Source organism: Hypanus sabinus, chromosome 22 (assembly GCF_030144855.1).
Source record: "Hypanus sabinus isolate sHypSab1 chromosome 22, sHypSab1.hap1, whole genome shotgun sequence".
Taxonomy (NCBI): Eukaryota; Metazoa; Chordata; class Chondrichthyes; order Myliobatiformes; family Dasyatidae; genus Hypanus; species Hypanus sabinus.
In genome coordinates this window covers 55,723,805-55,742,202 of record NC_082727.1, presented here as the reverse complement: position 1 = coordinate 55,742,202, position 18,398 = coordinate 55,723,805, and the positions used below count along the sequence as shown (strand labels likewise).

The 18,398-nt window shown below is 38.3% G+C and overlaps 1 protein-coding gene across 9 annotated transcripts in view; it reads right to left on the bottom strand.

Moving 5' to 3' along the window:
- The window catches only part of LOC132379635 (fibroblast growth factor receptor 2-like), a 157,468-nt gene that overhangs the window by 83,047 nt on the left and 56,023 nt on the right, over positions 1 to 18,398 (bottom strand). For 3 of the 9 annotated variants that reach the window (XM_059947785.1, XM_059947789.1, XM_059947791.1), the window contains exons 1-2: positions 16,615 to 17,011; positions 13,631 to 13,857 (exon numbers count right to left, since the gene is read on the bottom strand). In XM_059947785.1, coding sequence (XP_059803768.1) covers positions 13,631 to 13,787 — 157 coding nt within the window. In that variant the 5' untranslated portion in view covers positions 13,788 to 13,857; positions 16,615 to 17,011. Of the gene's footprint in view, positions 1 to 13,630; positions 13,858 to 16,006; positions 16,128 to 16,614; positions 17,012 to 18,398 lie in introns of those variants that run through there. The other 6 variants (XM_059947788.1, XM_059947787.1, XM_059947790.1 and 3 more) reach the window with 5 other exon arrangements.

Below are 18,398 nucleotides of genomic sequence, written 5' to 3'. Positions count from 1 at the left end.
AGTAGTCTTTGGGGTACTGCAAGTCTGTGAGGCTTTGCTGCATACTTGAGTGCTCGGTGGAGGGAGCTGATGCATTTTTGCCGGTGGGGGGGGGGGGGGGCTTTGGGGTTCTAACGTTTAACTGTCATTCATTCTTTAGGGCACTCTCTTTTTGTGGATGTTTGCAAAGTATTTCAGGATGTATATTGTATATATTCCTCTGACATTAAATGTATCTTTTGAAACCTGTTGAATGTTATAGTGGGGTAGCACAGTAACAGTGGTTAGCACATGCTTTACAACACCTGCGACGGGGTTCAATTCCCACCACAGTCTGTAAGGAGTTTTTACGTTCTTCCCATGACCACATGGGTTTTCTCCTGGCGCTCTGGTTTCTTCCCACAGTCGAAAGACGTACTGGCTGGTAGACTGATTCAATCTATAAGGAGTTTGTTGGTGCTTTTCATTGTAGCATTTTTTTATTTTACTACTTTTACTCAGTTGTGATACTAACTTTGACAAATATGGGCTTTGTATAATTTCCTACGCCTGGATAATACAGCAGGGGGTGAGCAGAGTGCAACACAAGTCTCCATAATTTCAAAGACATCACAAGATCAAAGAAAACTGTTTATAGATTTATGACTTTGACTGCACTTTGTATACTGCAATAATAGAGGATAAACAACTATAACTATGTATTACAAGTTTGTATTGACTGGTATTGATCAAGATCATTATTGGTTTATATTATAAAATCAGCTATCGATTGATTCTTACAGAAGGCTGGCATAATTCCACATTATTAGAGAAAATTCTAAGTGATGGATTAAAACCCTTCATTTCACTATTTACTGGATTGTTGAGTCCTGAAATTTTGTAAGATGTATAGCAACTCCTGACTGTGGATTTTGATCAATTACTAGATCTCAGCTGGTAATATCACATTAAAAGGTATGTGGCATGGTTGTTACATGAGATTTACAGTTCCTTATTTATTTGTGGTTTCGTCATTAATCAGTTTGTCTGTATTGGCTTGAAGTTAAATTAATGGGCTATCATGCTTCATAGTCCAGTAGCTGAGATAGCTGAAGCAAAGAATGAATGTTGGTTCTCATTTTAGAAAATAATCGATCAGAGAATATCACTATTAGACCCCTTTAAGTGAACTGAATTATTACAAAGACTTTCATGTTTCTGCTTCCTGTTGTTTCAGTTGAAATGAATGCTAGTGCTTTCACAGGATGAATTGATTGGAGGAGTTTCTGAGCCAGGCAGTACAAGGGGCTGTGGAGAAATGTAATCAACTGTGTGTTAACGCCTCTCCCTTGCTCCATCAATCTCACTCACTATTTAACATCAGTTCCATGCAGCAGTGTCAACATGCATTATATAAATAAACATTGTAAAAATAACTTGAAAAAAATTAAGCAGAATCTATTACGTTTTGGAATAACATTTTATGGATTCATAAATGATCATCATTGCTTGCAACATGGCCTGTTGAAACCTGTTTAATTCATCTGTCAAATTTTAATGAATTAAACTTTAGCCTTGTTTGAAATTGTCTGAGCCAAGTTCATGTTTTGAATCTTTTTTTAAAAAAAACTAACTTGTCTAATGGAGAAGGCAGGTGTCCCAGGCTTCCTTGAGTGCATGTTAAAGTCGTTGTATAGCATGTTAATGCCAGGCTTGTTTTTCTCATTTCCTTATTTATATCTTCTCCCTGGCAATTTCACAAATAGCATTCACAGATGAATTTAGCCTACCCATTTTGAATGAAGCTAATTTACACATAATCTGCTCTTAATTAGGAGATGAAGGAGAATGTGTAGATTCTGGTCTTCTGGGAAGATTAGAGCATGCCAGAGGAAACTAATGATAATATAATCATGTCCATCTTCATAAAAGAAGTCTGTAACAATAATACATAAAGTTCCTGCTATCTGGCACAAAGAAAGTTGCTGCAAGCATCTTTCTCAACTGACCCCTCCCGATTACCTTTCTTTATCAGCAAAAGAGTGACATGCAGGATGATTCAAATACCTACCACTCTATCTGTGAAAAAAACTACTTCTGACATCTCCCCTGTACTTTTCTCCAATCACTATGCTGTATAAGGTGCTGGCCATATACTTTGCCTATGCCTCTCACTATCTAATACACCTCTATCAAGTCACCTCTCGTCCTTCTTCACTCCCAAGGGAGAAAAGCCCTAGCTTGTTCAACATTTCCTCATAGTTGTGCTCTCTAATCCAGGCAGCACCCTCTCTAAAGCTTCCATATCCTTCTTGCATGAGGCAACCAGAGCTGAAGACAATGTTCCAAGCATGGTCTCAACAAAGCAGCAGCATCACCTTGCGGCTCTTGAACTCAGTCCTCTGACTAATGAAGGCCAACACACCTTACACTCTCTTAACCCATATGAACGTGGAACCCAACATCTCTTTGTTCTTCCACGCTGCTAAGAATCCTGACATTAACCCTGTTTTCTGTCTTCCAAGTTTGACTTTCCAAAGTGCATAACTTCACACTTTACTGGATTGAACTCGATCTGCCACTTCTCAGTCAAGCTTTGCATCCTATTAATGTCTCAATGTAACCTATGACAATTTACTAACCCACCCTTTCACTTCCTTGTCTATTTATAAAAACACAAAGAACAGCAGACCTAGAACAGATCCCTACACCAACCACCAGTCACCAACTTCGTCAGAATACACTCCATCTACTACCAACCTCTGCCTTCTATGGGCAAGACAATTCCAAATGGCTCTTGACGTCCTGAATGAGTCTACGACAGGGAAAATGTCTTACTAAACTCCCTATACACCTAGTCCACCACCTTACCTTCATCAGTTTGTTTTGTTACAGGCTTGTGTGGTGCAATGTGCCTCTCACAAAGCCATGCTAAGTACCCCTAATCAGACTATGCTATGCTTCTCCAAATAAATTTTATAGCCATCTTAGAAGTTAAAGATCTGGAGTGAAGTCAAGCCATCTATGTAAATTTGCCTGTATATTCATCATTCTGAACAGAAATATTCTAGCATAATGTTGTAGGTAAATGTAATGACTTCCTTTGTAACTTTTCCCACTACCCCTTCCACCCCCACCCTCAAGTACAATTCTGTTCTGTATCCTTGAGAAACAAGGAAAAATCAGAATGTGGGTAAATGTACATTTCTCCAATTTGAAGGCAGATTATAGTAATTTGATTTCTTTTGTTTGTTTATTTGTTAATTTATTTGTTTGTTTATTGAGATACTTTGCCCTTTGAGTTGTGCTGCCCAGCAACCCCCGATTTAACCTAATGAATGGACAAGGTAGTCACATTGGAGTGATCCCTGCGTAAAGCAGAAAGTTGGTGGGGGTGATGTACTTGATGGTGGAATTGCTCCCTACACAACTCCACTGTTCATTTGTTTCTCCCCAGTGATCTCCCTCCTGGCATTTATCCTTGCAAGTGGAACAAGTGCTACACCTAACCCTCACTATCATACCCTAAACTGTCGTTCTAGGTAAACTGGCACTTCACCTGTGAGTCTGCTGGGGTCATATACTGTGTCCAGTACTTCCAGTGTGGCTTCCTGTACCCATTTTAATTCCACTTCCCACTCCAATATGTCTATCCATGGCCTCCTCCACCACTGTCATGAGGAACAACATTTAGGTTGGAGGAATAACACCTTACCTTCTGTTCAAGTAGCCCCAAAACTGATGGCATGAACATAGATTTCTTGAACTTCCAGTAATGCCCCCACCTCATCCCTCTCCTTCACCATTTCCCATCCCCTATTCCCTCTCTCACCTCATTTCCTTGCCCGCCCATTGACTCCCTCTGGTGCTCCTCCCCCCTTTTCTTTCTTCAATGGCCTTCTGTCTCTTTTACCTATCAACAACCCAGCTCTTTACTTCATCCCTGCCCCTTCGTGTTTCACCTATCACCTTGTGCTTCTCTTCCCCCCCCCTCCACCTTCTAAATGCACTTATCAGCTTTTTTCCCTCCAGTCCTGCCAAAGGGTTTCAGCCTGAAACACCAACAATACTCTTTTCCATAGATGCTGCCATCCTGCTGAGTTCCTCCAGCATTGTGTGTGTGCTGCTTGGATTTCCAGCATCTGCAGTTTTTCTCGTTTCTGATTAACAGTTCACCCTTACCATTTGAGGGGATCTTGCTGCACACAAATTGACTGCTATATTTATACATGCACCCACCCTTCAAAAATTATTTATTCCCTGCAATGCTCCAAAAAATTCAAAGAAGTTACTAAGTGAAATCTTGCTTTACATGACTTTATTGATAGTTTTATCAGTAACATAGATCTACATGGGTCTCTTATCAATTTCACTTAAGTTGTCAGTATTGCTTCAAGACTGACAAAGGGAACAAAAAAAAGTCACTGCTCATGTTCCTTGACAACCTCCCTTCAGTCTGATAGAGAGTGAATACAAGACCATAAGCAGCATTACTTGAAATAGATCACTCAGATCCTTAAGACATTCAGCAAGCTCTTAGCAATTCATTTCAACTGCATCCTCCCTTTTCCTTTAGTTGTCAAAAATATAGCAGATCTCTACAGAGCATATATTTAATGACTGGCTATACATAAGTCTTTGAAGGAGAAAAATAAAAGAACATATAATGTTATGTGGATGACAGTCTAAGCCAGACAGAATTGATACCTGGACTGCAGCACCTGGAGCTGGACTAGGGCTGAATAACTGGACTGTCCACCGAGTGATCCTGATTCCAATACAGTCACCATGCAGTCGGATTAGAAGACTGACTGACTGCCTGGAGCCAGATTGCTGAGTGACTTTCGAAGCCAGATTAAGAGCAGTCCACTGCAACCACCCAGAACTGGAATACAGAGTGGCCACCCAGAGCTGGAGAGAGTGGCCACTGAGAGTGACCTCCTGGATCAAAGCACAGTACGTCTGCCTGGAGTTTACCCTCTGACTGACAACCCAAAGTTTGACAATGAGTGACGACCAGGAGCTGGATCAAGAGTGACAGCCTGCAGACAAAGTTTTGACTGCCTAACTGGAGCCAGACAGAGTCACTACCCAAAGAGATTTCAATTTCTAAATTTCAGCTGTGATTAGTTTAATTTATCATCATGGTCAGCACAGACCTAGTGGGCTGAACAGCCTGTATACAGTATACACTGTACATTTCTGTATTCTGTATGAAGAAATTTCTCAACTCAGGCCCAAATGTTTGAACTTCTTTATTTTGAGACCGTTCTAAACTCACCAATGTGGAGAACAAGATTGGAACCTCTAATTATTTTAACTTCAGCATTATATGCACCTAAAATGTGATAATCTTATATTTTCAATTAATTGATTTATGACATTAAGTATTCTAAAGTCCTCTTCAATTTAAAGTTCAGGCTGTGCTTGAGTAATTAACAAGTTGGGGTGAATATTCATTGGAATAGTTCTATACAGACATGGATCAGTAACATTAAATGAAGAGGACAAATAAAAACACACCAAAAATACTGCTGCTGCATCTTACCCACTTAATTCACTGGAATACCTTGCCACTGAAATAAAGCGGTCTATACACAAAGAGAAGAAATGGATTTATAACTAAAAAAAAATTAATTTTCTGTATTAGCCTGTGGCTAGCAATAATTATAAAGCAAGTAACAGAACAAAATTTCCTCAGAAACAGGCATTTCAAGAAGATTTCTTGAATAACATCAATTAAAATTTTGCTTTTTTTTGTTTGCCACTTATTTCCATTATTTTCATGTCAGGCATTTGCTACAGATGAAGGAAAGCCGAATCTAATACCAAGTCCATAAGACCATATTACACAGCATCAGAATTAGGCCATTCCACCATGTCTGATTTATTATCCCTCTCAACCTCATTCTCCTGCCCTCTCCCTGTAACCTTTGATACCCTTACTAATCAAAAACATATCAACCTCTGCTTTTAACCCAATGACTTGGCCTCCACATCTGTCTTTAGCAATGAATTCTACAGATTCCATAAGACCATAAAACACAGAAGCAGAATTAGGCCATTCGGCCCTCAAGTCTGCTCTGCCGCTTCATCATGGCTGATCTATTTTTCCTCTCAGCCCCAATCTCCTGCCTTTTCCCTCAATATCCCTTCATGCCTGACCAATCAAGATTCACTACCTCTGGCTGAAGAAATTAATCTTCATCTCCGTGCTAAATGAACATCTCTCTATTCTGAGGCTGTACCCTCTGGTCCTAGACTCCCGCAGTATAGAAATCATCCTCTCCACATCCACTCTATCGAGGCCTTTCAATATTCGATAGGTTTCATTGAGATACCGCCATCATTCTTTTGAACTCTAACGAATACAGGCCCAGAGCCATAAAATGCTCCTCGTAAATTAACCCTTTCATTACTGGAATCATTATTGTGAACCTCCTCTGGTCCATCTCCAATACCAGCACACCTTTTCTTAGAATCAAGACTGTTCTTGACTGACAATCAAGAGAGGAGTGTGAACAAACAATAGACTAGCTAAATTGTATTGCCTTCTTTTTTTTAATTATTTTATTTTCAGGATTTAGATGTTGCTAGCAAGACTACTATTTATTGCCCATTTCTAATTGCCCTTGAGAATCTGTTGTTCAGCCACTTTCTTGAACTGCTGCAATCTTTCTGGTGAAAGTACATTCATAGTGCTGTTGAATTAGCAGTTACAAGATTCAGACCATGTGATAATAAAGAACAAAAAATATATTTCTATATCAGAATGGCGTGCAACTTCTGCTATTGCGTACTCTTTTAACAAATCCTGACAATCAAATGCTCCTGACCTGTTAACAAATGCAGTTAATTATCTTGTATTATTATTATTAATACACCTTTTGATCACACAGCTGTGTTTGAAAAACCTACTGAAATACAGGAAAAATAAATAATTCCATTTTTCCAGACACTATGCCAACCAAACTGATATATTTTAGTATTCCAGTACCAAACAGAATCTGAGCTAAAGGGAATTCAAACTTATAAAACTCAGTGGCGTGTCGAACAAGCATAATGTTGTAAAAACAGTACGGTCACAATTATTCATTAAAGTCTGAATTTATAAATACATACTGCAGTTTTGATACTCCAACTCTGCAGTAATGCTTCCTTAGTGTATGCCTGACCAATTTAAACATGCAAGATTGAAACTCTATTCCCAAAAACTGACATGATTAAAATTACATTATTTAGAAGGGTCTAATCTTATGCTTTAAAACTATTTGAACATAAAATGAATACTTATTGGAAGTTTGGATCATGCTATTATTTTTTTCAAAGTAACTCATTACTGTTCTGAGGTTTAAGATGTTACACATCATGAAAAGTGCACTGCCAACCTTTTCTTCCTTCCTCATTATACTCCAGCCACTCACGCAGATCATGCTGCCGATCAGAAAAGAAAACCTAGCTAGATCTGGGAATTTGCAACAATTCATTCTTGACAATTAGAATCTACGTTTCTGAAACGAGTGTTCTCTCCTTACTGTTTTAATGTAATGACTTTACATTTGCTTTAAGTCCAAATTCCATTTTTAACAGTTGAAATCTGCAGACAGACAACACAAGTACTTACTGTACATTGCAAGCCTATGCTATCATGTTTACATCTGGTGAACAGAGAAAATACTTGACTGCTTTATTTTTATGCCCCATTGATTTGACACTATCAAGTTCACAGATGCCAGAATGAAATCCAAAGTGGCTTTAACCAATTATTTACATTTGAAACTGTCTGCTTTACATTTTTAAAAACACTTCAGCATCCAATGATATCATAAATAATGTAACATTTCCCTTATTTGGTACCATAGAGAGCATAAAAAAAGTTTGAATAGTTAACCACCTAAGAGCTAAAAATGGTTTGAAGCTCTCAGGAAAGTTTCTATTTACTCTTGGACATAGATTACTTCAGCTAACATTTTGTCACACAGATACTGCCTAGAATAAATGCTTCAAACCATTAAAGGGAAACAACTAAATCTTACAGCAAACTACTACAATCTGGAATTGCAGCACAATCTCATTCTACATAGGAATTTTTAGTCAAAAATTTCATCATGCCATTTTTAAAACAATATCGAAAGAAAAGAGGCAATAATTTTTGGAAGATTTTAATCAATAATTTCTCCATGTTTGCCTTTTACTGTTGCAGTTTAACAGTAGCATTTTATTGCTTGATGTTTGATTTTCTTTTGGAATTACTGCTCTGTATCCTAGGAACAAAGGAAGCATCCATCCATTAAAAAAGACAAAAAAAAATTAATTTAATTGATATTTCCGATTTCACCAGGTTTTTTTTGTTGAAGTTCCCTCCTTACCTTGGGAAAACCTGCAGGGGTTGAATATCTGTCATCTAGAAATCCCTTGAACAGGGGCATAACCCAAAGGACCAGAGGGTCAAAAACTCATGAAAGACCAGTCTGACTCTGGTATTTCATTTCTACAAAGAATCGGTTCTCCGCTCCAGGCTCAGTTTATGGAAATGAAAGGGAAGACTAACACCAAGAAGTTACACTTATGCTTTACCCTTAATCTAATTCCACAGCGCAATGCAGTCTCAAAGGTTTATAACTGTACATCCACTCATTACTCATGGCTCATGTAAGTAAGACTACACCACCTGAGTCAAGTCAGTCAATAATCACAGAAAGATCCAAAGCTCTAAACAGGAGCATATCCATGTAACACACATAAAATGCTGGAGTAACTCAGCAGGCCAGGCAGCACCCATGGAAAGGGGTATTGTCCATGTTTTGGGCTGAGTCCCATCAGTAGGACTGAAAAAATAAGATGAGGAACCAGAGACAGAAGGTGGAGGTAGGGACAGGTGAAACTGGGGTGGGGGGGAGAAAGAGGGGTGGGAACAGGTGAAGAGCTGGGAAGTTCATTGGTGAAAGAGATGCAGGGCTAAAGAAGATAGGAGAGGACAGAAGCCATGGAAGAAAGGAGGAAGAGAACCAGGTAAGTGATGGACAGGTAAGGAGATGAGCTGAGAGAGGGAAAAGGAATGGGAAATGGTGAAGAAATGGGGGGAGGGGAGGGGGCACTGCACATCACCAGAAGTTCGAGAATTCGTTGTTCATGCCATCAGGATGGAGGCTGCCCAGACAGAATATACGGTGTTGCTCCTCCAACCTGCATATCCATGTATAATTCTGACTCAATTATAGAAAGCAAAAAATGAAAGAAAGGATGAATAGAAAATACAAGTTTTAAAAATGCAACATACAATTAAAGATTTTAATCAATGGACTAATTATGTATTAAGGTCAGATTGAAAAGAAATGCCTAGAATTCATTCCTGGTCAGGTCTAAGTAGTGGAGAAACTGACAGCTTACTTGAAAAAAAAACGCAGTTGCTGGAAACCTGAAATAAAACCAAAACATTATATAAACACTCAATGGATCAGATAGCACCTATGGAAAGAGAAACAGGTTGTAGGTCTGTCATCGGAACAGGAACAGTGAATATATACCGTAAGATAGTTTTAAGCCCCAGAGATTGTGGGGCGGGGAGGGGGGTATAGCTGGGATGAAAAATAGGAGTGCCAAAAACACACTGTTTCAATTCTACACAGGCCGCTTCCTTGGTGTATTTTCTAAAGCATTGACAACTGTATTGGTACTGCTTTCTACATTTCATATTAATCTCAAAAATTTCATTGCTTTTGTTGCCAGTTTTCATTCTACATTCTCATGGCATACATCGCTTTTTCTTCTTTCTGGATCTGTTGTCTCCACCTCAGTAGGTAGATCGTCAACAAACATTCATTTTAAGCCCACAAACTCCTACAGCTACGTTAACTATACTTTCTCCTACCACACCTCGTCTGAGAGGATTCCATTCCTTTTCCCAAGTTACTCCATCTCTGTCAATGCTGCTCCTGTGATAAGGCTTTCTGTACAGATGTTGTATTTTTTACTTAACTATGGTGTCCACTCTACCATTGTTGATGGAGCCCCTCATCCATGCATCTTTCATCACCCAGACCTCTGCTCTCGTTCCCTCTTCTCCTGATCAGAGCTAGGCTAGAGTTCCTTCCAAAAGTCTTCACCGTCCACCACACAAGACTCCACAAACCTCTGAGATTTATCTTACCCTCCCCTTTCAGCATTGCTTTCTCCACTGTCCATGCAATCACAACACCTGCACTTTTAACTCATCCCTTTCCACTACCCAACACCATAAACCATCCTTCCAGCCAAACTTATGATTCACATCCACTTCTTCCAATCTAATATACAGCACTTACTTCTTAGGATAATTTCTCCTCTGCATCAGAGAAATCAGGCACAGATGGGATACTGCTTCTTGGAACACCTTGTCTCTGCCATTTGGATCTTCCATCCCTCTCCCACTCTGTGTAATGTTTTTAACTTTTTATTCATCCCATGGACCCCTACCATTAACCAAGGGGTCAATGAAACTCAGGATGGGAACCCCTGGTCTACACTGTTCTAACAAGGACCAATATCAAGTTTGAAAATAGTACTTCACCTTCCATCTGGGCATTTCTCTTGTTTATGTGTCATAATATCAAACTCAATAATTTCAGGTAACTCACTTTCTCTGCATCAATCATCACTCTCCATTGATGATAATTGATCTTATCAAGCATTTCAAACATTCTCCTTGTGAATTTAATTCTCTGCATTTTACAACTTCTACATGAATCGTTGTTTATTTACACTCTAACTATTCTCATTAATAGGTCAACCAGACAGCTTTATAAACAGGCTATCAAGCAAGACAACTCCGCCTTCCCCCTTTCAGAAATATTTTTGCCCTACACAGGCAACAGCTGCTTTACAGCAAGGGTTCCCAACCTTTTTTTATGCCATAACCCTTTTCATTAACCGAGGGATCTGTGAACCACAGGTTGGGAACCCTTACTTTACAGTAACAGAAATATGCACTTGCAGAAGTTAAAAGTCATATCTCAAGTATGACACAATATTGCAGAATTCACAAACCAACATGCAAAAAATTGAATGCAGAATAAAATTCATTCTCACAGATTTATGTGGAAAATAGTAAATAAATAAACATTAAATTTATCGCTTTTACAGCTTGCGTTCTTGAAATATGTGTAGATGTCCCAGTTTGTGTTACAGAAAATTGCAGTGTGGACTGTTTTCTTTGAATGCATCCCCAATAACAAGTGAATTCATACATATTCTTTCTTCTTTAAAATCAACTTATTTTGTTGTGTTTTTTACAGATCTGATGAGAGTTTCAATATTTCTGTTTTACTTTTCACAGATGCTAAGTAGAAGCTGGGTCTTTTATTTCATTTCTGAGATTCAGTGGATGTCCTGAAAAGATGCTGAACTTCACTGTAGATCACTTTAGGGATCAAGGTGTCAAGCAGAAACAGTTTTTACGCAGACTCCCCAGCATCTAAATCTGACCCTACCTGCCAGAACAGGTACAAGCCTGGGAAATTAGTTAGTTAAGCCCATTACCTCTACTGAGGCATAGGCTCAACAAAGTCCTGTGTGCTGGGCCAGTCTTTCAAGTTGTCCCCAGGTGCAGCCCAGTTTCTTGGTGTCAGTGTTAATGTCGATGTCAGCTCGCCATTGTTCTTTGGCCAGCCTCTCTTCCACTTTCCCTGGGAATTCCATATTAGCATTTGCCTGGTGACGTTGGTGCTCAGCTTACACAGTACATGTCCTATCCATCCCCATCTTCTTTTCCTTAACTATTCTTCCACTGGTACTGGGGTGCTCTGTGCCATAGATCGGTCGGTGTAGCTGATGACTTCTGGCTAGTGCATCCGAAGGATTTTTTTGGAGACAGGAATTAATAAAAAACTGCACTTTTCTCACGATAGTTTTTGTTGTCCTCAACAACAAAGACTGGGAAATTAGGGGACGAAAAATCTGCAGCGTGCTGATTAAACTGAAATATTGAATCTAAATAAAAGTGTATATTCTGCAAGTGAAGATATTTAAGGACGAAGGGGTCAACTACAAAGGCATAGCTTTTACAATACTTTCTGTTAAGAACTGCAACCCTGAACAACGTACAACTCTTAAATCACTCTCAGGAATGTACCATGCAGTCACAAGATGAAGGCATAAACTCACAGTTCTCCTCATAGTGAACTTGTGATTTCAAATGCTTTAATTTGGGCAGCTGCCAAGTGGAGGCCAGGCATTTCCCCAAAGAAAGGAGGAAGGAGAAAATTCAATCCAGGGGACTAATAATTTTATTACAACTAGAGCCTCACAGTTTTTTAACCATCTTTTAACTTGATGCAGAAACACTTCTCAAAACAATCTTTTTTAAAAAATGAATAGATATTGGGGCTAGACTACGAGTTTGAATTCCCAGCTTTTAATATTTCACAATTTACCACAATTATACAACATACGTAATTCTGAATGAATAACAAATTAAAGATTCCTCAATTATTTAAGGTTGAAACATATTGAATGTTTTCGAAACTTATCTTACCCTGTGAATCACAAAACAAAACCTCTATTCTAGAAAGACAATATTTCACGCTCCTCCCTATCTTGCGTTCTTCTTTACATACTCAAAAGACCATGACAGCTTTCTTGACCAGTTGACTCCTACACCAAGCTGTCACTACAGTTGCTCCTGTTACAAGCAGGAAGAAAATAATACAAGACTCATTAACTAGTGATGAGAACCTAACAGTTCTCTCTATATTCTCAGATTACTTCCAAGTGAAAACACTGACTGCAATTTCCCTCAACTGTCGACAGACCCCTGGACATAAGCTTTCATTCAATTAATCTATCAATCAGTTAAGAAAATCTCATTTAGTCTATGTATGGCATTCCATGTCTTTGGCAACAATTATATGAGATGCTACTTTGAAATCGTTAATTCTAATAAGCTACAAAACCCACCAAGGTCACTGAAATAAATGTCAGAATAGCGCCAAAAATCTTGGCATTCTTTCACAATTTTTAAAGAGATATTTTGCTGAAATTTAAGGAACTTTCACAGCTTAAATAGTGAATCTTGACAGACAGTAAAAAAATGTCGACAATCAAATACATTGACTTCATAACAGCGCACGTCACCATCAAGTGTGCTTTCAGAAAGCTTTTTCAATTCAACAGCATCTCACACTGACTTTCTAGAGCCACTGCAAGGACTCAGTATCAAAAGCAAAATAAAATTACCAATTTATAGAGATAATAATGCAACAGGAAACTACAAAAAAAATTACAAACTCACTGTTTAGTAAAGGTATTGAAGGAAAAATACAATTAACTATTTCATTTATGCAAGTTTTTTTTTGTTTCTTACCCATGGGGAAGTTAAGAACTAAATAGTGGCTTACAAGAAAAAACAAGACTTGAAAAAAAAAACTTTGTAAGACATGGGGCTTTCAGAAAATATACATTAATCAGCCACCAAAGCCAAATTCTAAAGTTTGGTCACTATAGTAAACCTTTACAAATAACTTTAGTAATCCTATTGCAAAGTTTGCAAGTTACAAGTTTCAATAATTTACTTGGCAGATTATACCAAATAAAACTAAGAAAGACTAGAAACATTTGAATATTCAATTAAACCTTTAATCTCTTTTGAGGTAATCAAGGCAAGCATTTAGCTTTAAACTATTGTAAATTAACTTACCCTCTGCTTCCGGCACATCATCAGCAGGCTTAATCTGTGGCCGTGCTAGAACAATTGCTGCCATGGTTAACATGGCCCAGCAGACCAAGCAACTAGGCATCCTGTTAGTGAAGATAGCTAAAGTGGTGCTGGAACTCCATCTCGACTCTAATCCCATCTGAATTCTTGTATATAGGCATGAAAGATAAATGTCTTCGTCTTAACCACGTAACTCCTCCCTTGAGAGGCTGTAACAGTAAGAATTAGTTCGTCAGTTGAACATTTATGGAAATCCGCTTCAATGCAGTGTAATACTCACAGTATGAAAATTGTTACTTTTACAATTGTGACAGTTACTCCACATTATAACATTGTAAAACGAACTTAAAAAGTCTTCAAAACCATGTTTTCTTTACCCCCAAAAAAGAATTATTTTACTAAAGCTTTTAAAGTCTCCTATTTCCACAGTATCATGTTTGGAGAGCATGAACCCATATATCATGGACTCAGTGAAATGAATCACAATAGATTAATAGTTGCAAAGGAAATAGGGCATCTTCCCCCCTTACTTCACAGTTCTGTAGAGGGTCTCAGCCAGAAACGTCAACTGTTTATTTATCTTCATTTATCTTTATTTATCTGCCTGACCTGATGAGTTTCTGCAGTATTTTGTGTGATCCAATAGGAACAAAGATTTCATATTCTGTGATTTAGCACTGTACTGCTACTACAAAACAACAAATTTCTTGCCAAAAGCAACACACACAAAATGTTGGAGGAACTCAGCAGGTCAAACAGCATCTATGGAAATGAATACATAAATAGTTGATGTTTCGGGCTGAGACCCTTCTTCAGGGCTAGAAAGAAAGGGGTAAGATGCCATACCCCTTTGCACCTTTTAATCTTTTGTGATTCATTTCACTGAGTCCACGATATATGGGTTCATGCTCTCCAGTTCTGAACAAGGGTCTTGGCCAGAAGCGTCAACTTTTTATTCATTTCCATAGATGCTGCCTGACCTTCTGAGTTCCTCCTGTATTTTGTGTGTGCTGCTTTGGATCTAGAGCATCTGCAGACTTCCCTGTGTGTAAAATTTCTTGTCATACAAGACAGTGGTAATAACCCCGTTTCTGATTTCTGAACTTTCTTCATTTAGTTTTCCCTTTTGTATTCTTTTTGCAATTGAGATTTCAAAGAATTCTACTGGAAAATAAGGTTGGAACTGTTCCACTAAACAGTGTTTAGTCAGAATTACAAAGTATATGCTTAAAATAACTATGCATCCTTTCAGTATTTTTCCCAGTTGGTATTGGAAATGAGGATGCAAATAATAAGCAGAGCTGTACTTCTGTACAAGCATTGCATGGGAAACTGGTTTAGCAACCCAGGGCTTCACAGCCTGAGTAATAGATATTCTGACCCGAGTCAAAATATAAAGTCATGTATAACATAAAAATCAGATAAAGGAAATTAAGTAAAACCACTACTCAAGATTAAAACACATGAGAAAAGAATATCTCCCTCCAGTGTCCAAAGTCAAAAAACTCTACCTAAAACCAATTTAGCACCTTCCCTGACCAAATATTAACTGTTTAATTACAGAACCTGAAAGAAATATAATTCCAATACTTAACGATACTTCACTGATCCGACGGTATCAATTTACATCAGTGAGAAATTAAATTAGCTCATACTGCATTTTTCTGCGCAAGAAAGTTCTGTTGCTGATCAAGATTGAGTTACACTTAGCTTTGGAACAACACCTTTCACTTCAGGGCTCTCTAACATCTCTAAAGCATATCTTGCTTACATGATGATTAAACGCAGTACATGATCTGCAATTCAAAATATCAAAATACCAACACGACCATCTGACCACAATTTCACATGGAACATGCACTGCTAATAGTGTAAATTATACTTTCAGCAAGAGAAAATATTTCAAACAATCTCACTCAATATCACAAGCTTTGTATTTTTCCCCAGCACAATTTATAATACTCTGCTATTTATGGTTATGAAGCAACAGAGAACTTTAAAGTATTTTCCTCATATCCTTCATTTTGATTTTAACGTATTTTAGCAAAAAGTAGCATTACTTGGCTAAATTATACCTTCAAATAATTTGACCAAATAAATGACATAAATTGAGTATTAAAAATGACAGGATTTGCATTTATACCCAGCAATATTTGCTATGCAGAATACAGATTGCTATATACACCTTCGCTATACAGAATTACAATCATAACACAATTGAATAAATATTTCAGAAATTACTAGTTTCCTCAAGAAATATTTACATTTTATAGTATTTTAAATTGCCACACCTTGATTGGCAATGTTTTAAAAAAATACAGTCACTTTAAGGAAAAATTCTCTATTGGTCTATAGTACCTTAACTGGAATACAACAATGGGTATGCAACTTTTCTCGGACTGTTTACATATTGGCCCCTTGCAGCAATACAGAAATGCACAGCAATCCTTTGCACGGTTCCTAATACAGTGAAAGCACGTCTTTTTTGAAAGGGAACTTTGTCTCCCTCCACAGACTACATTGGGGAGGAGCTGTCAAGTTAATTTGATTGATGGCCTCAATGCCACCCGCTCTCCAAGCCATTTTCACCTCATCACATACCTGCCCAAATTATTCTAAACATGGGAAAGGCGGCGAGGTTGAGAGAAGCACTGCATTCCTTCAAGCTAAAAAGCCTCCATGTACAGTTTGCAAGTGAGCACTTGTTTTGCAGTGACTAATGAAGTTTAACTTCAAAATGATGGTTTAACTTCAAAATGTATATCGAACAGAGACGTTATTACTTTTCAGACACTTTTCTACTCCCTAAGAATACCACAATATTACATTTAAAGCATATATAAAAAGATACCGCATTTCTGATTTCAAACATTACATACTGTCTCATTTTTTAAGCATACAATAATTGCAATCCAGCGCTGCCTGGAAGAACCTTAACTACCACAGTACGAATATGACCCACGTACCCCACAGCAGACGTGTGTACAGGATGAATTAAAGCAAGGAATGTAGGCTCCCTCGGGTACTCTTCTAGGAACAGTTGTCCCTGGACTACTTAAATCCAACTGCCACGAGTCTCCGAGGAAAAGTCAACTACTTGGATCAATGAAACATGACCCAAACACACATATCCAACATGCGGCTCTCGCAGAACGAACAGGACTGTCCATCTCTGTAGATAAATTCAGCTTACTTTTTTAAAAAAAACGGAGAACTATATTACAATTCCTTGACAGTATTCCTGTAAGAAAGCGGAGATAGCAACAATAGAGTGCAAAAGCAGATCCTGTGGCCCTGGCTGTGAATACACTTCATTCACTAGCTCGTTGCAATCTCCAAAGCCTTGTGCTGTCTGTAAATCTTTTCTCCCTCTCTCTCCCCTCTTTGGTCACTCCCCCCCCTGTTTGTAATCCGAACCCGTTCCTGCATTGAGCTTCATCATCAAACAAGCAGAGCAAACTGCCTCTGCCAATCAAATCAGTTTTCAGTAATGTTTAACTCTGTGGGCCAGGCTGTAACTCCTCCACTTCCCAGCATGTCGAACTTGGCACACGGTCTGCTGGCATGCCCCTCGGCTCAGTTTAGTCCCAACACATGAACAAATATTTGAAAGACTAGTAGCTGCTGTACTCACATAGCAAAATGAATTTAGGAACAGGAAGCTGCAAGACAATGAGGTATTCATTAACGTCTACCTATTAGTCCAGAACGCACTAATAGGTAGTAGAGGTTATTTCGTTGCACAATGACAAGGCAGAGAACATTTTTTCCCTTCAACAGTAATTTAGGGAGTTTACTCCTTTAGTTTTGAAGGACAACAATCAATCAACTGCAGTTCGTTTAGGTAAATAGCCTACCGCTGAAAGAAGTGTGGAGACTAAAACAAGAGGGTTGTCCTTAATTTAAAAAGCACAAATAATGAATGTAAACAATTTCATCACGGTGTGGAAAAAGGCTGATCACAGCGAGTTTAGGGAATCTTTCACACTAATTACGTTTCAGAATGGAATCATAATCTATTCACTGATTTTGAAAAGTGATTGGCTGCTTTGAAACTCCTTCAGGGTCTTATTGAACGTGAATGGTATAGCTAATAAGCCCATTATTGAGCCCCCCCCCCCTCTCAGCGGAGTGTGAATGACAAATAGACACTAGTCAGCAGATTAGGGACCAAGTGCAGTAAAGCCATCAGAGACTCAAGGTGACAGTTCAGCCTGCAAAGAGAACAATAGCCCAGTTTTATCCAAAAGCAGGGACTGACAAGGACGCCATTCAACAGATCTTCACCTCCCTATAGGAGATCCATTTTATTTTGTCTTTCTCTGACAAAATATCTCAAGTAGCCTACACTCCTGAAAGACCCCTGAGACTTCCTTTCAAAAAAACTACCCCGTTATAAATTTCATACTGAATAGTCAATAGGCAGTCAGAACATCCGTGGGAGGTAGTAAGCTGAACAATGCTCTGTGATTATAAAATGCAGAGATATTCACAAAATGTAAGCTATCACTTTACCATTTATTTGGGATGCCAATGTATTTGTCATTCGACTGGGAAAGCAAAACATACTGTTTTGGTACAAGAATATTGTTATATTAATTACCCTGGATGATTTTTTTCCAGCATTTATTTTATTGCGACAAAAGTACTGAATTCATTTTTAATCTTAGAAAAGATTTATTCCACTGATGCCTTTAATCAAGACGTAGCTCATGTAGAACAAGAAGCAGAAATAATATAAATTTCTCAT